General features: G+C 43.3%; 1 protein-coding gene across 1 annotated transcript; it reads left to right on the top strand.

Moving 5' to 3' along the window:
- The first annotated feature begins 1,590 nt into the window (after positions 1 to 1,590).
- On the top strand, positions 1,591 to 3,372 carry LOC144707105 (Tetratricopeptide repeat (TPR)-like superfamily protein). Its single transcript, XM_078580226.1, has one exon. The coding sequence runs from the start codon at positions 1,591 to 1,593 to the stop codon at positions 3,370 to 3,372; it is 1,782 nt and encodes a 593-aa protein (XP_078436352.1).
- The last annotated feature ends 21,140 nt before the right edge of the window (positions 3,373 to 24,512 follow it).

Here is a 24,512-nt window from a genome sequence, read left to right as displayed (position 1 = left end):
TATGATTCAAGTAAATCACCTTCCGGGTCAACCGCTGGTAGTCTTTGCTGTTCACTGGGCCACCATCATCCCCTCTCCTAAGTTCCGCAATTGGGATCCATGGAATTTACTGCAAGCTTACACACCAACTTTCATGTCTCTGTTATTAATTAAACCACATATTTATGCTGAGAGATAAACATTCCATTTTGTGAGATAGTCAACTTTATGCCCAAGAAATACTTTAGTTTGCCGGATGGCTTTAATGGCAAATTCCTTAGATATGTTGTGAATCAGATATTCATCCTCCTGGATGTCACTGCGTGTAGTAACAATATCAGTAGCATATAAAATCAAGTCTAAGGAGATCTATGATTATAACATGGTATGATCTCTGATGTTCTGATGATATCCAAGGACATTCATGGTTCTTGTAAATCTCCTGTGCCAGGCCTTGGGTGATTGTTAAAGCCCGTATAATGTTTTTTTTTTTATAATTTCCGTACCAAGTCATTCTTACCAGAAGGCATGTATCCTTGAATTGGTGATATCTACGCTTGACTCATCCAACTTTCTTTTGAAGGAATCAATTGTAACTTCATTCTGATGTCCCTCCCAATTAAAGTGGGCCACTGATGCAATTAAAAATTGAATAGTATTGAGATTTGACTCTGGATAAAATACCATATGCTTCGGTAAGACCCTTCGCAATCAATCTAACTTCATACCTCTCTAGGGTGTCATCAGAATTTTACTTTAAAGTTAGCAAATTTTAGTATTAACTTAATTCTTTGGAGACAAAGTCACTAGCTCCCAAGTCTTATTATTTTCCACTGTCTTCCTATCTTGAGCCATAGCTTCCTTCCACTCCCTCATAGATAGTGCTTCTTCGATTGTTTTTTGGAATGGTAATACTGATTAACGGCAAATGTCATCTGTCACGTCACGGTGATGGATGACGTCTTTTTGTCCCATGACAGTAACAGTGACGTAATACCCATGATTACTGGCAAAAGTTTTGTCACGTCACCGTCCCATCACACGTCCGAGGACTTCAGAAAAATCCGTCACGTTCGCGTAACCGTCATGGTTTGCGCCGTCTCTGTCACCTCTCCGTCACCAGACGATGTCACTGTCACGTGTGACAGGAAAAACAACCTTCCAGAGGAGAGAGAATTAGAGGGCCATAAAAAAGCTTAAATCTAACGATTTCTAAGCTTTTTGGACATTTTTAAAAATCCATCACGACCGTCATCCGTGACAGCCATCCCGTCACGTCACTCGTCCGAGTCCCCCGTCACGTCCAGTTCGTCGTCCGTCACTGTCACCATCACTGGCCTCTAATTTCGTCACTGTCACGTCATCCGTCACATTGCCGTCACCGTGACGTGTGACGTGATGGATGACGGCTGCCATTCCCTACGTAGGACATGACGAACTTCTCGTCGCGTCCCCATCCGCCACCACACGTTATCTACCCCGTCACGTCGGGGCCATCACATCCCAGACGTGTCGTTCCCTATTCCAGGAAAACCCACCAACTTAATGGGAATTTTTTTTTTGGCCAAAAGAAAAGAGAAAAGCTAATATCTATGTAATTAATTGTAATATATGCATATATTAAGATGGGTAAGTCAGAACTTCAAACATGGAAGACATGAGAACTTGAGCTTCTCTCAGAAGGTGGCGCAACTGGGGTCGCCGCCGCTGCTCGCCCTCCTCACCCACCACCTCCGCCAGCCCCATTCCCTCTGCTCCGTCCTCTCCACCCACGCCAAGCTCTTCAAATCCGGCTTCTACCCATCGACCACCGCCTGCAATCACCTCATCAACGCCTATCTCAGCTTCGGGGCCGCCTCCCCCGCCGAGCTCCTCCTCCTCGAGCTCGGACCCGCCTCCAATGTCGTCTCCTGGACTTCTCTCATCGCTCGCTCTCACAACCCCTCCAAAGCTCTCTCCTTTCTCCGACCCATGCTCGCCGCCGGCGTCTCCCCCAACGCCTTCACCTTCTCCGCCTCCCTCTCCGCCTGCGCCGCCCTCGCCCTCCTCAATCCAGGCCTCCAGCTCCACGCCATGGCCGAAATCTCCGGCCTCTCCTCCGACCTCGTCGTCGCCACCTCGCTCATTTCTCTCTACGGCAAGACCCATCTCCCCGAAAGCGCCCGCCAGGTGTTCGACAGAATGCCCACAAGAAATATCGTCTCCTACGGCGCTGTTCTTGCGGCCTACACCCAGAATTCCGTCATGGCCGAGGCGTTGGCCGTCTTGCGGGACCTCCTACGACGGTTCTCTCCCAACCAGTTTATCCTCTCCAGTACGGTCAACGCCTGCGCCGGGCTCGGCATGCTCGGGACCGGGAAGGCGGCCCATGCCGCCGCCGTCCGCGTCGGATACGCTGAGAATGACGTTGTCCGCGGCGCGCTGGTGGATATGTACGCGAAGGCCGGCTGCTTTGAGAGTGCCCAGAGGGTGTTCAGGCTGGTTAGAGCCCCTGATGTGGTTCAATTTACTGCAGCAATTGGCTGCGCTGCCCGGCATGGGATGGCGGCGGCAGCACTAGACTTGTTTGAGGAAATGCTGCAGCGGGGGGTCGAGCCGAATGCGGTCACCTTCTTGGCTGTTCTCCATGCTTGTGCCCATGCTGGGCTTGTAGACCAGGGCCTCAATTGGGTCGCCGCCATGGCCCCGGCCCACGGTGTCGAGCCCGAGGTCAAGCACTGGACGTGCGTCGTGGACATGCTGGCCCGGGCTGGACGTCTTGATGAGGCAGTGCAGGTTGCACAGAGAATTGCGGTGTCTGGCGGCGATGCAGCTCTGATCTGGACAGTGGTGGCGGCGGCAGCGGCGGCGCATGGTCGAACAGATATCGGCGCTGCAGCTGCCACTGAGGTGCTAAGATTTGGGCAGGACGTCGCCGGGGCCTTGGTCTCTGTGGCCAATGGATATCGTGCCGCCGGGGATCCCGACGGCGCCGCCGATTTAAGAAGGGCAATGGCAAGCCGGGGAATTTCCAAAGATGTGGCCTGCAGCTGGGTTGAGGTGAAAGGCCGGGTTGAGGTATTCTTTGCAGGAGAAACACATGATATGGTGATCAGGGTCTTGCAAGAGTTGGAGGTGAAGATGAAGGCCATGGGGTATGGTTTGAGTGTGAAGGAGGAGGATGAAGAGGACAGGAGCAGGTTCCACAGTGAGAGGCTGGCCCTTGGGTTTGCTCTAATTGCTCTCCCTGGAAAGTCAACCATCAGAGTGATGAAGAATCTAAGGGTTTGCAGGGACTGCCATGAGGCTTTCAAAGTCATAAGCCTTATTGTTGGGAGAAGGATTGTGCTCAGGGACCTGAACAGGTTCCACCACTTCTCTGATGGGTCTTGTTCATGTGGGGATTATTGGTGATGTGAAAGAGAAATAATTAATTAATGCAGTTACTGTGTATACTAACATCCAATTAATTCACTTGATGATGTCCCTTAAGAGATTATGTACACTTTTAGTTTCTATTACTTCTATAATGTGTTTCATAAAAAAATACTTATACTGTAAATGGGCTATGTAAATGGGCCACGGGTTATAAGTGGCCCGCTATTTCTATTTTATATAATTCTCTTTCGATGGGGACATGCCCGATTTGTGTAAACCAATATTTCTTTTTGGTATTTCTGGTGAAGGCAAAAGAAGAATATACTCTTTGTTGTTCCTTTTATGGCTGTGTCAAAACCTAAAGGACAGGAGTCTAAAGAACATAGGGAGAAAGAAGCTGAATAAAGAACATGGTATCAGAGTTCAAGGCAAGGTCAAGCATCCTTTTTGTGTATTTCTCCACTTCCTGCACATTATTTCCACTGGTCGTCAATCATCTGTTTTGAGGGCATACATCTTGTTTTTAAAATACAAACGTTTATCTCTCCTGTTTTTCAATAGAAGCCTTTCTGCACATCATCTGTTTGTGTATTTGCCTCTCTATAATTTGACACTGCAAGAATCATTTCCACACACCAGCTTTTTGTCTATTTGCATCTCTATCATCTGAGCTTTCTAGAAGCCTTTCTCCACAGTGGCAGTACAGTGATGCTTCCATATATTTAGGTCAACTTTGATTGCCTGAATATGTTTTAATGGAGCAAGATGGTTGAGCTTACCCTAGAAGGTCATAGATTGGGAGACCACTAGAGACAGGTGAGCCAACTCCCCAAGGAGATCATCGGCATAAGACATGGAAAACAAATGAGGCGCTGATTTGACAGTAAGGTGAGAGCTTATATATGTGGATACCGTCTAGAAATTCTGGGATGAGGTTCATAGAAATAGCAATAAACATCATCATTTGTTGCATATCTGTGAGTTGAATACAAAGGTCGCACAAGACAGATTGTGGGAGGAAAATATTATATGACACATGAATGTAAGTTGAATGGTATATGGAGGGAGATGGACTACTTGTGGCCATGTCAACTTGGGGAAAGGAGTGCATAGTCTAGCAAAGGCATTACCTTTCTCAAGGGTATTAACCTTAGGTATGAAAACCTCAGAAGTCAACTTTTGCATATGAAAAGAGAACCAACGCTTGACGGTGGCGGACTTCAGGGAGTTGGGAAAACTGAAAGAGCAAGTCAACCAACTACAGGGACTGCCAATTTTTGCGTAGTCTAGCAAAAATTGTTGCCAATTCTTGCAATTTTTGCAATTGATTCAGGTGAGGGTGTAAACACATCGGAATTTAATCAGATGCAATGGATTGTGGACTCTGGCGCAACTGACCATGTGTCTCTTCCTAGTAATGTTTCATGACATAATCACCTATTAATGAGCTGCGCAAAGTTATTAGGGGTCTCATATCAATTGATGAGGTGCAATTAAAAAATATTGGAGCATTGAAAGGTATTCTCCAGGTGCCACATTTGAGCATACACCTCTTATATCTACAAAAAGTTAGTTTGTGATATGGAATGACAATTTTATCATTGATGATCATAATTGCTTTTTATATGAAAAGGTATCCAAAAATATATTTAGAATAAAGTGTGATTTCCCCATTTTTTAGGATTTTTATAGAGTTCCCCAAAATTAAACTGTTAAAGAATTTTTTTTGAAGTCCTACTATATATTTTGGGACTTATTTAAATACGTGTTTATTATATTTTTATGATGACATTCTGATTTTTTGAACTATCTGGTATTTTTACAAAGTTTTTTCCTTCTGTAATATTCCAATATTTTCATTCCATGCTGGAAATCTACAACTTGGATCAAGGAGGATTAGGGAATGACGGTTTTGGTCTCGGTATCCATTTTTGGCCAATACATAAACCTATACATAAACTTTGGTTCCATCTCGGTTTGGTTAGAGTTTAGTTTCGGTTCGATAAAACCTGTAAATTCGGCCCCATGACTCTGAAAAAAATCCTAGGAAAGTTTAAAAATAAAACTCAAATTTTTTATAAGAATACTAGTTAAAAGAGTTAAAATAAACAACTGTACGACGTAAAGATTCCATTTTTTCCACGGATTCATTGCATAATTAAAGGCAAAACTGTATTTGTGAACATTTTTATATATTTATATTTTGTCGCGCACACTCTCTTTCTCTCCTCTTTCTTTCGCTTTCTCGACTGCGTAAAGCTCTCTTTCGCTCTCTCTCAACTCTCGCTCTCTCTCTCTCTCACACACACACTCTCTCTCTTTGTCACGCGGTCAAATCCTGAGCTAGGTCTCTTGCTCAAACCTGACGTGTGTCGGCCTCAGTGCTCGGAGTAAAACACTGAGCAGCCTTGATCTCTTGCATCGGAATTCTTTGCAATTGCTTAAGATCGCATAGAAGGGGTTAGAGGAGATGGTGGGACGCAGCCCCGTTAGGGAATAGGGTAATTGCATTCATATCATGAAAGGTTACATCATAGTTGGGACAATTAAATGGGGGAAGACGAGGGGTGATACAAAAAAATGAGACGCACCGCCTTGTGCTGAGGTAGTGTCGCCTCTCCGCCTCGAGGCCGCCGCTCCGTGTGCGCCTGCTTTGCCGCAACACATGTGCCCCGGGCTGGGTGCCGCGCGCCCGCGGGCGTGGCGATCACACGCGCCACCCCTGCCTTGACGATCACACACGCCACCAACAGCCGCGCTGACACTTTCGCGCACAGCCTGCGCAACACTGCCGCATTCGGCACCTCAAGCTGGGCGATGCGCGCCCAACACTACCCGTAGGAGCGCTTCACGCCCTCTTTGCCACCTCGGTGCTCTCAGTGCGCCACATGCCTTAGTCTCCTGGCGGGATCTCTCCCTACCCCGTGGCCTGCACACGCAATGTGCGCGCTGGCCGGCACCCCTCACAACGGCACACTGCACCCGCGGCATGCTGCCCGACTTGCGCGTCCCGCGCCCCCGCAGCATTTCCCGCTCTCGCCCGGCGCTTGGCGCTCGCGCATAGCATTGGCGCCTGCGCGTGGCACTTGGCACTGGCCTGCGTTGCTTGGCGTGCGCACGCTCAGGCCTGTCAGCCCGCACACCCAACACACGCAGACTTCACCTGATCCGTCCCGCCTTGGGCATGGACGGGCACGCGCATTGTCTGTGGTGTATCACCCCACATAGGGGCAATGACCTAAAAGATCAGGTTTGGGCATCGGTACCCATAATGACTCAGTCCTTTAATATCGTGAGTCTAAACGCGAACATGCCCTCCCAATAAACGCGAACACACTAGGCAGGGAATGCCGCCTAGTTAGGGGTCTAACACTCTGTCATACACACACACAAGGTGTCTCTCACCGTCTCACTCTTTCTCAACCTTCCTTCTCTCTCGCAATCTCACTTTGTCTCTACCTCTCTTTCTCTCTCGCAATCTCACTCTCCCGCCCTCTCTCTCTCTTGAGCCCTTTCTCTCTCCTGCAATATCACTCTCCCTCTCTCTCTCTCTCCCGCAATCTCACTCACCCTCTCTCTCTCCCTCCCTCTCTCCCGCAATTTCACTCTCCCTCTTTCTCTCTCACTCCCTCCCTCTCTCCCGCAATCTCATTGTCTGTCTCTCTCTCTCTCTATCGCACGCTCACTCCTCTCTCTCTCTCTCTCTCTCTCTCTCTCGCAAGCTCACTTTCTCTCTCCCTCCCTCTCCCCTGCAATCTCACTCTCCAGTTCTCTCTCTCTCCCTCCCTCTCCCCTGCAATCTCACTCTCCCGCTCTCTCTCTCTATCTCTCTTGCAAGCTCACACACTCTCTCTCTCTCTCTCGCAAGCTCACTTTCTCTCTCTCTCGCAAGCTCACTTTCTCTCTCACTTTCTCTCTCTCTCTCTCTCTCTCAAGATCACTCTCTTGCAAGCTCACTCTCTCTCAAGTTCACTCTCTCGCAAGCTCACACTCTCTCTCTCTCTCTCTCTCTCTCTCTCTCTCTCTCGCTCGCTCTCTCCTTCCTCTCCCTTGCAATCTCTGTCTGTCTTTCTCTCTGTAAATTTCGCTCTCTCTCTCTCACTCGCTCTCTTTCTCTCTGTTTCTCTCTCGCTTGCAATCTCTTTGTGTCGCTCGCAGTCTTAATCACTCTCTTTCTCTCTGTTTCTCTCTCGCTTGCAATCTCTTTGTGTCGCTCGCAGTCTCACTCGCTCTCTTTCTCTCTATTTCTCTCTCGCTTGCAATCTCTTTGTGTCACTCGCAGTCTCTCTCGCACTCACTATCTCTTTGTCGGTCTCTCTATTTCTCTCACCCGGTTTTTCATTATCTCCTGGTCTCTCTACCTGTCTCTATCTCTCCCGTTGTATATATATATCCTCCTCTCCTTCCTTCGCCATTTCTCTTTTTCTCTCCTCGGCTCTCTTTCTGGATATTTCTCTTTTTTCCTCTGTGACTCTCTCTCTAAATCTCCCTCTCTCGCGCGCTATCCCTATATCTCTCCTTCTCCATCTCTATCTAGTCGCCAATGTCGAGATGTCGATGTAGAAAGGTCTTGACATGTTGGATACCCATGCGATCACTGCCTGTGATGATCATGTCGTCCACGTAGATGACGAAGATAATGGAACTAGCTGAAGTAGTCTTGCGGAATATGGTGGGCTCCACGTCACAAGCCACCAGTCCACAGGTCGAGATGAGTTCACTGAACTTCACAAACCATGCCCGCGGACTCTATTTGAGGCCATAAAGAGTGCGACGAAGAAGGCATACCTTATCATTTTCCCCCTCAACCAAATAACCAGGAGGTTGCTCCATGTAGACATTTAGAGAGGTCCCCATATAGAAAGGCGTTGGAGACATCAAGTTGGTGCAACTGCCTGTCAAAGTTGACTGCCATTGAAAGGAGGATGCGGATGAAGTTGGTCGAACCACCGGAGAGAAGGTTTCCTCATAGTCCATGATGTGGACTTGCGAGAAACCTCGAGCAACAAACCGAGCTTTTTAGCAATGAATTGTGCTGTCGAGATTATAGTTGAGGGTGAACACCCGGCGACAGCTGACGACATTAGTATGGGCCGATCAACCGACAAGCTCACATGTACCTCGACGAACAAGAGTAGAATACTCTTCATCCATAGCGGATTTCCAGTGAGGAATCAATAATGCAGTCTCAGGAGATTGAGGAATACTTGTAGCAGCCAATGCCACAGCAAAAGGCACGATAGGGCGCATATAGTATGTCATAGGAGACCATATTAGAGTAGGGATGAAGAGAGTAGGAGCATGTACCTTTTCGAAGTGCGATCGGAAGATGAAGATCATCTGCTGATAGAGTTGAGGAGGGCGCAGATTGGTCTTCATTGGGGAGCTCGGGGGGCAAAGAGCCACAGCCGGAAGGGCATGAAGAGGTAGATTTGAAAGAGGAGGCTATAGGAGGCTCGGGTAACGGGAGTAATGCCGCCAGAGGAGTGGAAGGTAGTGGAAGGGGCAAATCGAGCATAGGAGATGGGGCCATCGGGCCATCAGGGCCATCGGGAAGCAGTAAGAGGTGAACCCAAATTCTCCCAAGATGGAGAGGTTTTGGAGAAGTAGGGCGTCGACTGATGAAATGTAACATCGGCCGAGACTATGTATCGCTCACTGTTGGGGAGTTAGATCCGGTATCCCTTCTGCGTGCGAGAATAACCCACAAACATGCCTCTGTTCGCTCGAGGGACAAGTTTGGATTTGGTGGCCGAATGGTCGTGAGCAAAGGCCACACACCCAAATACACGGGGCGATAAGGGAAATAGCTCCTTATTTGGATGAAGACGATGAAGAGGAACATCGCCGCCAAGAGGTGTGGAAGGAAAGCGATTGATGAGGAATGTCGAGGTCAATATAGCATCAGCCCAGAACTCATGTTGAACATTCTCATATAAGATCGTCCTAGTCATGTCAAGAAAATGACGATGCTTCTCCATTTTGTTGAGGACACGATGTTTGATGAAGAATACCAACAGCGGCGCACAATTCTTGAAATTCTTTTTGGACAAGTTCTGCAGCATTATATGTACGAATAATCTTTGGAGTACATGAATATTGAGTCAAGACCTCCTGAAGAAACTGGTGGATTGTCATAAGAGCATCGATGCGGTCGGTCAAGAGATAAACCCATGACAAGTGTGAGTAATCATCAATAAGAACCATGTAACACTGAAAACCAAATTTTGATGGAAGACGTGATGGCCCCCAAATATCACAATGCACTAAATCAAAAGGTTTTGAACTAATAGATTCAGCACATTGAAATGTGGCACGATGATGTTTGCCCATTTGACATGACTCACAAGCAAAATCCTTAATTTGGACCTACGCGAGAGCTTGACAGAGCTAATACCGAGATAACAAAGTCGACGATGCCACTCAAGAGAGGTGGAGAAATTTTGTGAAAGGAGATAGGTCAGGCCTGTGGATGGAGTATTGGACAAGAGCTCATAAATGTCACCCCGAGTCTTACACCCCAAACCAATCTGTGCGGCAGTCCTCAAGTCTTGAAATACACAATGATAAGGAAAAAAAGCCACCGAAAAGAGGAGAGCTTCAGTCGATTTGCTAATAGAGATAAGATTGACTGGAAAGGTCGGAATATAGAGGACATCATGAAGCAGAAATTGAGATGTCGTTGATGTGGTGCCTTTGCCCGTAACCAAATTGGGGCGTCTGTTCGCAACAAACATGGATTCAGGGTTGGCGAGTTTGGAATGGCGATAAAGAATGGTGTCATCTGATAAGCCTAAAATTGCGTGTAAATATGTCGTTGATTTGATGTTTAGACTTATACAATAAAATTTATAAATACCCATAATCACTAAATATAGGATATAGAGCAAGCAAGGGGTCGAACCACAGGGAGGCAGCAAGTAAGAATTTTATCCAATTTTATTGAATTAATTCAAATAGGAAATAATTTTGCAATTGATAAATCTTGATTATGCTTAATAATGTTTTTAATTAATCAAAATCAAGTAAAAACTTAATTTTGATTTTAAATATTTTGGTCAAAAATCTCAAGATAGAATTATTTTAATTATAAGATCAGATTAATTCGGATTATTAATTTCCCAATTATTATAAAATTTTAAGACAATTTTTATGAATTAAAATTGGGAATTAAATAATCAAGAAATGGATTTTAAAATTGAACTTCAAGATGGATGAATTTTCGAATCAAATTTTATTTTTAGGTTTTTATATATTTAATTAAATTTCCAAACAATAAAAATTTAAATCTAGAGAAAGAGACTAGAAAAAATTAACCTAGAGAGAGAAAGTGAAGAATTTGGGGAAATGATGAAATCCTAACCTAAATTAAAAATCTAATAATGCAGAAATGTTCAAAATTGATGTAGAATTAAAGATTAAAAACCAGATCTTGAATCAGAATCAAAATGGAGTGCTAATTTCATTCAAAACAACTTCTAGGGCATGTACATTTTGCCCATGCCTTGGCATTTTTGAATCGTTCAAGAAGAAGATTGAAATACAAATCAGAAACTTACAAATTGGAATGCAAAATCAAGAACTGTCGAGTTCCAAAGCAACTCTTGTGTCGTTCCTGGCCAAATCCTTGGAGAGAGCTTCAAAAAGTGACTTTTTCCCTTTTCCAGACCTCTATTTAAAGATCCAACCGTCTGGATTGTAGAGGGAGAAAGGACGAACCTACCCTCAAAATTTCAGCCCAATCGAACATCTAGATCTCTAGATATCATCATTTTACTATAGATTAATCTAGGCCGTTGGATCATCTTGTTATATTAAAAAAAATAATTTTTCTGATTGGTTGACACATGATTTTTCTCGTTTTCCGCCTTCTCGGATCACGTTCTGACACATGATTGTCCGCGTCGTCGGTGCGCAATCATTGGAGATTGAATGTCCCTTTTGAATGGTTGAGAGGACGCCACGTCGCCCTGTGTATATAAAAAAAACAAAAAACGACAAAAGCAGCAGCAATTGTTAATTTTTTCCACCCATGTGTGTCGGTTGCCACATGCATTAAATGCACGCGGCTAACCGATTGCAACATAATGATTAAAATCACGGCGCAATTATTGCATTTTTAACTTTCGTGCGTCGGTTGCCGCGTGCATTAAATGCACGCGGCGAATCAACGCTAGATGTGCATGGAAGCGCGTACATTAAATGTATACGCTTACGACTAATAAAAAATAATAAATGCACAAAAAATATGTACCTTTTGTCCTTTGCCGGTGCCACGTCGCATTCTCGAACTAATGATTGGCTCGTTATGGCATCGCGATTTGCGATGCCATACTGAGCCAATAATGCTCATTATTTCCTCCCTCTTCATTATTTAATAATAATCATCCACTTATTCGCCCAAATTTTGGGGAATGACGTGGATGCCCCTTGATATATATATATATAAATGCAAAATAAATTAAATATGTATTATTTAAATATATAAAAATCATTTCTTTGCTATATAATGATCAAAAAATTATATAAAAATATGGAAAATTTCCAGAAAAATTATGAGAGCCCTTACCAACCTTTAGCCAAGTATTTTAAGCCCTGTAAAAAATATTTCTTCAATAAAATGAGGTTAAATACCATGTAAAAAATGATAAAAAGTTAGAAATAATAGTAAAATCAAAGTGTAAGTCATTTATCTCCATTTTTATATGATAACATGAAAATATGGTCATTAAAACACATAAATATAATATAAAATTTATCAATTAATCATGTTAATTTGCAAGTTATCATCATCACCCGTCACATGACGTGAAGCACCGAAATCAATAATCCAAGACTCCGAAGAAGAGGCTAAGGAGGTAGTACCTTGGCTAGATGATGGAGTACCACGAGTACTGGTGGTAAGTGCGACGAAGTTTCCCAGAAGCTCGGCAGAAGAAATATTTGCCGCATAAGGAGTGGCCACCGTAGAGGAGGGCTGCACAAACCCTTGAGACGGCAGCGGTGGAGTGGCCGATGAAGAGGGGACATGATGAGGATGTCCGTAAGGATAGCTCCACTTCTGATAGCACCGAGCAGACGAATGCGTCGGACGAGAGCAATGAATGCATGATGGACCAATATATTTTCTACGACGACGATCAGAAGAGCGATCACCAGAGTGTGGAGAATTTTCAAAGCCTTTTCTAGTGACAGCTAGAGCCGCAAAATTTGAGGTAAGAAGTGTCAAAGATTTGGATGAGGTGACAAAAGTGACCGAAGAAGGTCCCTTGATGGGGTGAGGATGTCCACTTGTTGAGCCGCATTAAAGACATTGGCCAAGGAGGGAAGAGTCACGCCACTAAGAATAGATCCACGTGTCTGCGTACTTATGGCATTAAGAATAGAGTTGAGGAATAATGATACTTGGAGCTCTTGTCGATAACATTTTTGCACCACAAGATCTATAGTATATGGCTGATACACTTGTAGGTGAGAATCACATCCACGAAGAGTAGCATAGACCGTCTCGAGTGGACCTTCAGAGCCTTAAACCTTGAACATTTTCTCAAAAACGTCAATAGTAGAAGCTATGTTACTTTTGGGACCATAGATCTGGAACAGCTCGTCCCATATCTTCTTGGTTGGAGAGATAAGTTGTTGTGAGTCGTGAGATCTGGAGAGAGCATCTTGAGATCCAGTTCGCATAATGAGGATCATCAGAAGGAGGTGGTTCTTTGGTGAGATGAGAATCGTGCTGATGCATCTATAGAAATTGACGAAAGCTTGCCGACCAGGTGATGTAATTGGAACCGCATTCGGAGAAGATTGAACATGGGGCTTGCAAATGGGAAATAAATGGATTAACTGGTCCAATGTTAACAGGTGCAGGCATTTGAGTAGGCATATCAGGAAAAGATGGAGAGTCTGCAGAATAGGCCATCGCAAATGGAGATGTCGGGCGTGGAGATCGACAAACACAACATGGTTTGGGCAGAGCAGACTGTAGATAGGGGTAGCCTGGGCATTGATATTCTCAAATTATGATGTTTTTACTGGTTTTTACTAGTTAGTCGTGTGAGTATTTGGGATAGTCAACAATAAAAATTAACCTCACAGCCTTAGGGCGAGTAAGGTGTCAAACCACAAGGAGCAGGTAATGTAATAGTAATTCCTTTCAATTTAATTTATGTTATCAGATCCCTATAATTTATTCTAACAATCAATTCAAAGAACTTCAGTAAAACTCTATAGCATATTCTTCAGTAAAATCAATTTAGCAGGAACTCCAGCAGATAAATTTAGTTTAAATAAATCTTAACTAACTTCTATCAGGGTCTTTCTTCAGAAGATTAGACTTGGAAAATCTAATCTTCACAAGAAGGCTGAAGTACTCTCGGCCTTACTTAGTTACAAGCCCTCGCTTGTAACTGCTCGGTTAAAGGCCTGCGCTTGTAACTTTGAGCGAGAACCGACCTCGCGCGGTGCCTTGGCTGCGCGTAATCTGTCTGCGCGCGGCCTCAACTGCGGCACGGGCTTGCCTGCGCTGGGGGCAGCGCACGGTGCTTTCTGCGTGCAGCTTACGCGCGGGCTTGCCTGCGCGCGGGGCAGCGCACGACGCTGTCTGCGCGCAGCTTGCACGCGGGTTTGCCTGTGCGCGGGGCAGCGTGCGGCACTGTCTGCACACAGTTTACGGAGCTGTGCACAATGCTGGCTTGCGCGTGGACTAGCCTACATGCGAGGCTGCATGCGGGCTTGCCTGTGTGCAGCCTTCTGCGCGTGGTGCTACTACTGGCGCAACTCGAGTCAGCTATTGAGCTAAAAAACAACTGTAAAAACAGATAGATCAATGGAAATGGGGGAATCACAAGATCACTGCTTAAAAAGAAACTTCAGATTAATTAGAACAAACAACAATTTCAGCTGGAAAATGCTGGAAATACATTGATTGATGCTTTCCAACCCAACCTGGATTGTCTTAGAGGGAGAAGTGCACAATCTCTGAAACCAAAGCAATCACACCAGCCTTGTGTCACGATCCTTACGGCGAGGTGGTGATCGTCTTGCTCTGGTTATTCCTCAGCTTGCTTCTTCTCCCCAACTCCAATGCTCATCAACTCTTGGAGGGTCTGCAGAACTCTTCTCCTCCAAGCCCTAACCTGTTTAGGCAGAAATTCTAGACAGCCCTAAAACGACTCTTTGAAGGACTGTTTATAGGTTTCCTCTCTTGGGCTTCTTGGGCCTTTTGGGCTTCTTGGGCTTTTAGGCTGGCCCAAGTGAGTGACCTTCAGTATTTTGAGAATTTGACTTCTTCTTTTAAATCTTGTAAGTAAGTATTGCTTAATCAGGTGCCTTCTTTGTTGGATTTCATCTACACCTGTACTCATTTAAATGAAAGATAAGATCTAATTGGCTGACGCTGAGAAGCATCACCCGTCATGTTTAGGATGACCCAATGTCCTTACGCTAGATGTGTGATGTCGGCACCACCCCCTCAGTTCCTCCAAGCATCAGATCGTGTCCACATCGACCTCCAAGTCTACCATGGTAACACATCGCCCTCTTCTCGGTGTGCGTTGCTCTGGCCACACAGCATATCTTTTTGAAATCCATGTCGTTGTTCATGGCCTTAATATCAGTCCTTCAACCACGAGATGTTTTTATTCCCATTTCACAAGAGGCAAGACTATTCAAAAGGAGGCCACGAGGGTGTGCTGCTAGATCTTTCCCCCACCCCATTTTCCAACTACCCCCATCATCAAACCTATCCCTTTCAGTGTGAGTTTACATGGATGCTTGGCCCCGAACTCTTGTCCCCTCTAGATCCCAATCTATAGAAGCCCATGCCACCTACAGAAATCATCTGGGCCTCCATATTTCTCATCTTTGTTTCCCTGTCTTCTGTTGCCACCCCCCAAGTGTCTGCTTTACCATGGCCGAGAAGACAGAACTTGTGGCTACCTTCTTGATACTAAACCTGGTTTTCTTCCCAATTGCATCTGCACAGCTGCTCACAGCTATTACTAGTTGTGTCGGCGGCCTCCTCCAAGTTGTCACGTGCTGTCCTGCACTCAACCTCATCAAGATCAGTGGAATCACAGACGCGGTCACGAGCACCTGTTGTGCGTTGATTGTAACCCTTACGCCTATGCAGGCCGGTAAATGGCTCTACGCCGTAGCGAAGATTACAGCTCTTGGGCTCGTTGTCGATGTCAACCTCCCAAGGTACATTAGCCTGTTGCTCAAGGCCTGAGGCCAGCAGGTTCAACTCCTTGGTTGCTAAGGGAGCTGCCCATGATGTTCTGCGCAACGATTTCATGCCCGGATGTTCCACAACTTTGTATCGGCTCTCATTTGCCACAATCCGCCCCATCTTTCCTAGTCATCAGCCATCTGTTCATGTCTCTCCCTTGTAACAGCCTCTGTCTCAAGCCCCTTCCACCCCGCCCGTGTACGACATCTTGTTTAAGGTCTGAGCCACTATGATGGGTCCTCTGATAATAAAAACGAGGCCTGCTCTCTTCTCTGTCTCTATCTCAATCTCTATCCCTATCTCTATCTCTATCTCATCCTCTATCTTTATCTTTATCTCTATCTCTATCTCTATCTCTCTCTACCTCTACCTCTCTCTCTCTACATATTTAAAGAGTCATTGATTTATATATTTATATATTTAAATATTTTGGTATTTACGCAATTACATATCTAGGTGTTTACATTTTTGTTTAGTTATATATTTGCATATTACCATATTTATGTCATTTCTGTATTTTTATTTATATTATTGTGTATTTTTATATTTTTGTTATTTTCATATGTATGTATTTTGTATATATGGTATTTGTGTCTTTATCTGATTTGCATATTTATGTATTTTTTGAAATTTTGTTTGTATATTTATGTATTTTCGTAAATGGTATTTCTATATTTATGTATTTTTTGTATATAACATTGGATAATCGAGAACGATTCAGCTAAAAAAGGAAACATCTAGAATGTGTTTCAGGGTGAAATTTTGAGGTTAATTTCATGTCTCTCTCTCTCTATCCATCCATGACCACCGAATTATAATATAATCTCAATAGGTTTTTTAAAAGGAACTCTTGGATCTGTTCGTAATTACTATTGGTGAACTTATTTTATCATTCAAACTCCCTTTTGGATCTGTTATTTTGAGTATCAAGAGTGAAGGATAAAAAAAGTGATGTTCTGATTAAGACACATGAACATAAATCAATAATCAGCCCGTGAAACATGTTACAACTAGGTTGGTGTAATCTTCACCTTTGTTAGGCTCATGTTTTATGTCATTTTTCCCAGGTTATCATCATCATGAATGGGCAAGGTTTTCACCTTTATACCAGCCATCAATGACTTTTGTGACTAGCTGGTGTATTCACATTTATCTTTGTCTCTACCAATGATAGTGAATCTGCATCACTCAATCCGCTTGACCCCTTTCTAAGGTGTATCAGCCGCCATCTCGACCTCAATTTTTGATGATAAAATAACTTCACTCCACTTAATAACATCATAGATGGTCATCAAATCTCCCCTCACCCAACACTCCTGAAACACCATTTTGAGAGAGTTAATTATAGTGAATCATTACTTTTCACTAGAAAATTTGAGAAAAAAATTAAAGTTATTCTATAAATGGGATAAATTAGGGGTAAATAGGATTAATATTTCTCACCTTCCTAGACAACTAACTTTCAATATTTTGGGATTTATTAATATGGATTTAATTTCTTGTAAAATATAAAACTTAAATTTTAGTTATTTAATACTTTCATGCAGTGGACTTGACCCCGACTTCATCTAGGATCTAAGGAACATTATAAATATTTTTGTATTATTTATAAAACTTAAATGACAAAACTAACCCCAATTTCTAGTTTCTTAGAGGCCACTTTTTCTTTTGGCCTTGCACCGCCAACAAGAGGGATGTATTTTAGTATTAAAATGCATTTTTAAGTTCAACTAAAATGAGACAAATATATAAATTCATTTATGACCTTTTGGAACATAATAAAAATCTAAATTTTTATAAATTTCTGAAATTTCTTTACAAAGTCTCCAAAAAATCATTTCTTTTATAGTTATGTCAAAAAATTAAATTTGTATTCATGTTCGACAACTGCCACCTCTTGGACCCATCAGTTTTTCATCCTATATTTTTTACATAAATTGATAAAAATAAATTTAAAACTATTAGTGCATAAGTCTACAAATTAATGACATACTGAATTCACATCAATTTAACTCAGTTTTAAGCCTATCAGTAATCGTTGACTCATGGCTGTGATAGTTAGTGATTATATAAAAAAACTCGTTAAATTTAGCTTTAAGATATCATGAAGCTCAATATTTTTATGTATTAATCATTCTTGAAATTATTTTATCAAACATCTCTCAATCTATACTAGAATAATTTTACAATTTGGAACATAATATTGAGGATCATGTTTTAGTTTATTAATGATTCAAAGTATTCTCATGTGCTAGAATCACTAGGAAAATAATTTTGAATGCCGTCCCTTGGACCAAATGAAGACTTTTTTAATTTTAATATTAATGATTGTATACAGAATTCAGGATATAAATGGGTAATTGATTTCTCATTATTTATTCAATTCATCTTCACTTTTAGTTCATAAATATCAAGGTTGATTAGATAAACGTTGTGACTATCTGAAAGCCTTGTCATCTCAAAATCTCTTGGTATGTGTATTATAGAATTACCTTGTGGGCTTATCCTAGTGTTTTCCAACCATCATAAAAGAAATTTGAATAAGAAGATGAAATTCCAGATTATTTAGGTGAATGTATGCAATAATTTTGTGATATATGAATCTTTGTAGAAACCATACTTCATTCAAAAGGGGTATGAATCTAATCAATATTAATCTTATACATAGTAAATTCACATATTTTAGGGAGATTATCTAATCATCTTCTTTAGTACTTTATTTCCCTAGACTCCACTCTCTCTAAAGACCTATCAATATCATATACCATTAAATAAGTAAAAAGATGTATCATAAACAGTCGTCTCCAAGGAAAATATGAGATTCAGTTAACTTACATAAATGTCTTAAAATTGAAAGAACATAAATGACTTCTCTTAATGAATAAGGATGGTTATACAGAACAAAAGGGAAGAAGGAAGAAAGAGGGGGCGCCTAGCTTTGGGTGGCCTGGGTGTCAGAAATGGGTGGCCCTCCCTATTTATACTTTGCTTAATATTTAAAAAAAAAACAGTTAAGTAAAACTATATCTACCAATGCCCCTATGATCTTATGAGTGTGACCTTGAAGGCCCACATATTGTTCTAGTTAATAGCTTTAGTGGCCGAATAACATTTGTTAACGAACCCTATTAATTAGATATATATCAACATATATATATATATATATTCCTTTACTAAGGATTGTCTGAACCCAATTGATAGGTTAACTTTACAGCTTTTGGAGTGCCAATCTACACTTCATGCTCCAGAAGATACAGAGTATTGTTTTAACTCTCTCACAGAACCTTTACCATCATCAGTGACTGTATATGTATAATCCTTCATCCGCGCAAGACTTTTGAATGACTTGGGGTATGATTAATTGTCAAATCCTAATATGTCATTTGATAAGTATTGATGTGTAATGTCAATCATTGGAGAACACATTCTCCCACATGCTCACTACCTTGGCCATGGATTTAGCTGTATTGTCTTCCTTGAGTACACCTCCTCTTATGATGAGGGAAAATGATCTCGTCTTGACCACTCAATCACCTCCGTGTGCTTCTTATTATATATGAGATAACACTTGTTTGAATCCCATGGTTAGGGACTCCTAAGATGTACTCGAACGATAATTATCCATCCATGAGATGTCCTTGGTGTGTCAAGTCAACAAATCACTCATACAACCATGACATGAGTCAAATTGATCACAGGTATTATACCATTCAGGGATTCATACAGATCAATTTAGTGCTTATCTTGACTATCCATAAAGTAGTAGTATTTAGAATACTTGTTTAAGTACTAGCGATCGTTACATTATGATCTCATCACAATTCACTAGGTCATTGCATGTATTCATGTAGTTCATTATAAACATCACACTGGAATAATAATGAATGCATATTTCATTTAATGAACTTGAATATAAAACATGGTTGTGTGATTGGTTTGACGCCACATAATATCCATTCCCTCTGCCATGAATGCTTCCATGTAAATATTTGACTTATTACGCTTGTTAAACTACCAATGCCTTCTTCGATATTAGCATTCATATAATAGTTTATCTATGTTATAAACTTAGCCAAAAAATCACTGATGGCGCGTCACCACCGGACGTCATCGAGCCAGCAGCAGAGGAGCAGCAGGACTTCCCCGACTCAGCACCCGAGGAGCCGGCACTACCCAGCTCGCCACCGAGACGAGTCCAGCCACCACGACGAGCCGCCGCAGCAACACGGGATCCCGCATTCCGTTACTCGGCATGACGCGGACGCCGACCACCGGAGCACACCGTTACAGTCAGTTACTTTATCTTATAGTTTTCCCTTTATTCGTATTGTCGTGTAGCGGGGGAAGGGCCCATAGGAGGAACCCTTTTCCCCCCTTTTTTTCATGTTGGGCCTGACAAGCCCGTTTCCTATTTTCCTGCTTATTTTCTCTCCCTTTTATTTTGTGTTATTGGACTTAAGGAAGGGCCATCTTCACCCATATATAAGGGGAAGAGGTGGGCGCTTCCCTTACCTTGACCTAAATTTTTGAAGAATTGCATTTTGAGAAAGAAGGGTCAGGTCGTGGAGAAGAATAGAAGAAAGAAGAAGAAGAGGAGAAAGAAGAAGAAGAAGAGAGGAAGAAGAGAAAGGGAGAGGAAGGAGGAAGGGGAGCCGCCGCCGCCGCCGCCGCGCGCCCGCCGCCACGCGCCCGCCGCGCCGCGCACGCCGCCGCCGCGCGCCGCTGCGCTGCGCGCCCGCCGCCCGCGCCGCGCGCTGCGCCACGCCGCGCCGCCGCGCGCCGCGCCCGCCGCGCCGCCGCGCGCCGCCGCCCGCGCCCCGCGCACCGCCGCCGCCCGCCCGCGCGCCGCGCGCCGCGCCGCGCCGCGCGCGCCGCGCGCCGCACCGCCGCTGCGCCGCCGCGCTGCCGCCGCGCCGCCCGCCGCTGCGCCGCGCCGCCGCATCACGCCGCCGCTCCGCTCACGCCCTCACCAAGCTGTCGCTCCGTGTCGCGCTAGCCGTGACCGTCGTCGTCCGACCGCGGCAACATCGCCGCCGTGCTCGTGACGTCGTCCCACCGCCCTGCTGGCCGTCGACCCTGCCACCCTGCACCGCTCCGCGCCGACCGCGCGCAACCGCCTCCGCACCAGTCAACCTCCGCGCCCGACAACTCCTCCTCCGGAACCAGTTGGTACGAAGATCCCGTCGCCAGCGCGGCGAAGGTACTCTGCTTCCTCGCCTCTTTACATCATTTATTTCCTTCAGTATTCTTTATTTGCCTCCACCGCGCTCGGGTTAGATAGGTGAGTGAGACAGATTGAGAGAACGACGAAACAAAGACGAGCGTCTTGCCTGCCCGGTACGAGTCGGGACGCCCCGACGCGCGTGAGCATTCCAGTGGGAGTTACCCCCATTCGACGGCGTGCGCGCCCTCGACCCGCCTCGGACGACTTGGAGGGCTGGTTCAACCTAGCTAGGTGACCCCGTCCCCGCTCCGGATCGGCTCTCGTAGCTTGTCGGCGCATTGCACGCACCATCGTAGAACCATCGTCCTCGTTATCGTCATACATGCATTTCTGTTCTCCGCATATCCATCGGTTGACGTCGTGGACGTATCCCGATTAGTTAGTGATTCGACACCGAGTTCCTACCCTCGGTGACGGTCGGACACCGTTGAGACGTCGTCCGGCATCAATCACCAATGCCATATTTTCAAATACAGGTTCCAATTTCAAGACTTATAATCCAATAAAAATCTCAAAAATCTTAAGAATCTAATGCAATCACTAAAATATGTAAATATATTTTATTCTGTTTTTTTTTCAGAAGTTGTATCATAAATTACGAAATGAATATATTATACATGAAAATAATGTTGCAATCCTGTTTTTGACTTAGTTTATCACAATCCCTTTGACAGTTCAATTTATAAAATTTGAACATTGTTTTTTATTTTCATAATGTATATGCAATGTTTCTACATTAGTGCGTAAATATATCTCTGTTTCCCAAATTAGCTCTCATCATATCTCCCTATATGTATTTATACGTATTCTATAGTTTTTTATTTAGGCCATATTAATAAATGTTCGTTTAAGTGACCAGGCAATAACCTAAGGGGGTTGAGTTAGGTTTTTTATCTATATTATGTTTTTATTTTTAATTATCTTAGGATTTTTCTACCTAAGAAATGAGGTTTAGGAAATGGGAGACACAATTAGTTTTTTTAGACAGCTTGGGCTAATCCTTAATGCTGTTCGGGGGTATCTGTCCTGTGATGATGTGCCCTAACCATGTTTGTGTGAATGCCCCCCAAGCAAATCACCTGGAAATAGGGCTGAACGAGGATACCAAGAAATAGAAAAATTGATGAAGCTTTGTTATGGAGGACCATATAGCTTTGAAGACCCAGTCTCAACCACTTCATTGAGTGAGGGCTGACGAGCGATATCCGACCTTCAAAGTATCCAGCCTAGTTAACAGTCCCCAGAGGTTTGACGTATCTTTCGCTTATTTTCCTTGCTTATTAGGCCTTGTATGTCGGTCGCGTATGTGTTTGTTTGTTTGCATGTGCTTGGGCCGTTGTACGGACCTACACGTTTGTGCATTTGTGAGCCCCTAGAACCCTTTAATTGGGCCTTTCTTCCCTTTATTTCTAAGGGTGAAGGCCCATATTTAACCCCTATAAGAGGGGGGCACCCATCGGATGAGAGAGAAGAAGATATTTGAGAAGATGTGATTTTTTAGGTTAATTTCCTTTTAGTTTTAAGTAATTATTTAGTTTTTTATGTTTTCCACTTATTTATGAAACTGTCATTGTGAATTTGGAGTTTGAGAAACCCTAACTTCGCCGCCGCCATCGCCTCCGGCCTTCGTCGCTTACTACTGCCCTATCTGCGACTACGACCACCCGCGCAGCCCTTTGGCCACCGGCGCTGCCCAACCTGCGGTCGCCAACATGATAATTCAGATTTTGGGGTAATTAGTGATGAGCTAACTTCACTAATTAGTGTCGTTGGTTTATTCGAATTAAAAGAACAAAAATTTATAATAACCTTACTTGCGTAGGGAGAGTAAGGGTCGATCCACATGGAGCAAGGGTTTTTTTCTTAGGAATTTGTGCTTTAGTTATGTATTTTTTAATAATTTTAGAGGTAGGTTTACTACATATGAAGATAAATAACTAATGAAATAAAAATATATAACAAAGAAAAATAAAATATTATTATAATATTATAATAATATTAATAGGCAGAATATATATATATATATTTTTAGGAGTATTTTAAAGCTAAAACAAAATAGGAAATGAAACAGTTTGGCGCTCTGGACTTAGTCAAAATTTGGCTAAGTCCGGATGCCAAATGGGGAAGGTGCCTTGGTGGAGGAGAGAGAAAAAATGGATTGTACTGAAATCACTCTAGAATGAGTTCTAGAACGAATTTTAGAGCGTGGTTGGATGCACTGGAACCGTCTGGATATTGGCTAGGTGATCCAAGACTCATCAAACAACAAAAGACGAACAGAAAAGAATGAAAAAGGAGAAATAAGAAGGTAACCTCTTTGTCACACCCGCTAAGGTCCAAGGGACTTCTTCTTCTCCTTTCCACCAGCTTCTTCAGCCCTGGATGCTTCCTGCTCAGCCTGGCACTCACTGAGGTGAATGGATCTATGACTCAATTGCAGTTAGGCCACCAAACATTACTTTGGATTGAATCACAAGATGAATTTTACAATAGGGTGAAGGGGTTTATATAGGGAGAGAGAGCAAAGGAGAGCCGTTGGATTTTTAATACAATGGATGGCCAGATCTTCTTTTCAGGGTCATGATCCACTTCCATTATGGTCCTCCAATCAGCATTGAGACCTTTGAAATACCCCCTGGACGTTCAAGGCTTCTTTCCTTAATTAGCATTAAAGGTGCTATCTTTAAGTCTCCACCCTTGGATGTTTTGTGGATTGAATGGCTGGATCTTCTTCTCTGGCTTGGATCCACGTCCAAGGTTGTCCTCCAATCATCATTTAAGCCCCTGAAATATTCATAAATAATCATGACTGGACCTTCCCCTTGCCCTCCTTTCTTTGGCCCAACATGCCTCTCATAGTGGGCTTAGTGGAGCTTCCTTAGTGGGCCTTTAGACTAGAGCCAACTGTCTTGCTTTGGGCCTTCTTTCTTGGCCCAGGGTTGTGGCTGAGCCTGCTCCTCTGGTCCAAATAGCTTCCTCTTCATTTAATTATCCCCTTTATTCATGAAAGTTTCACCTAATTCCTGCATCTTCCACATAAACTAAGAAGAGAGTGAGATTCATTCCACTTAACTCATTGAGTTAAGTGGGGTTAGTCCCACAAATGATAATAATTAACTCCAAATTAGAAAAAGGTGATTTTGTTTCATGATGTTTCACAACTTAACATAAATGTTGATAATATATCAAGATAAAGATAAAGAAGTACATAAATTAGCTGAAATTGCACATATATATTACTATCATTTTGGATTTATCAGTAGCTGATGACGAGCTGCGAACACAAAGAATTGACGCAGTAGCCAATAATGGGTCACTAACAGAAAAACTTGGAAGAGGTGGAATTGTAGAGGCCATGTCATAACTTGAGGAATATCATGTTAAAGGCAAAATCAAAGTGATGATTATGGATGGTCTCTCTCACTAGGAAAAGGCAAAAACCAAAGAATCCTCTCTCTCACTTTGTGACATATGAGCACTTGTACTCTGAAATTCAAACATTTATGACTCAAGATTAAATATAATGATATTCTTTAATGGGGTAGTAAAGCATTGGCTGATGACAAGTGGAGAGAGGCCATGAATGTTGAGATGGAGGCATTGATTGAGAGCGGAACATGGGAGATTGTTGACCTTCACCTAACACAAGTCTGCTTGGGTGTCAAGGGTATATACAATAAATTATAGAGCCCATAGAACTATAGAGAGATCAGAAGCCAA

Source organism: Wolffia australiana, chromosome 8 (assembly GCF_029677425.1).
Source record: "Wolffia australiana isolate 7733 chromosome 8, ASM2967742v1".
Lineage (NCBI taxonomy): Eukaryota > Viridiplantae > Streptophyta > Magnoliopsida > Alismatales > Araceae > Wolffia > Wolffia australiana.
The sequence above is the reverse complement of the archived record's forward strand: the minus strand, read 5'-3'. Positions and strand labels throughout refer to the sequence as shown.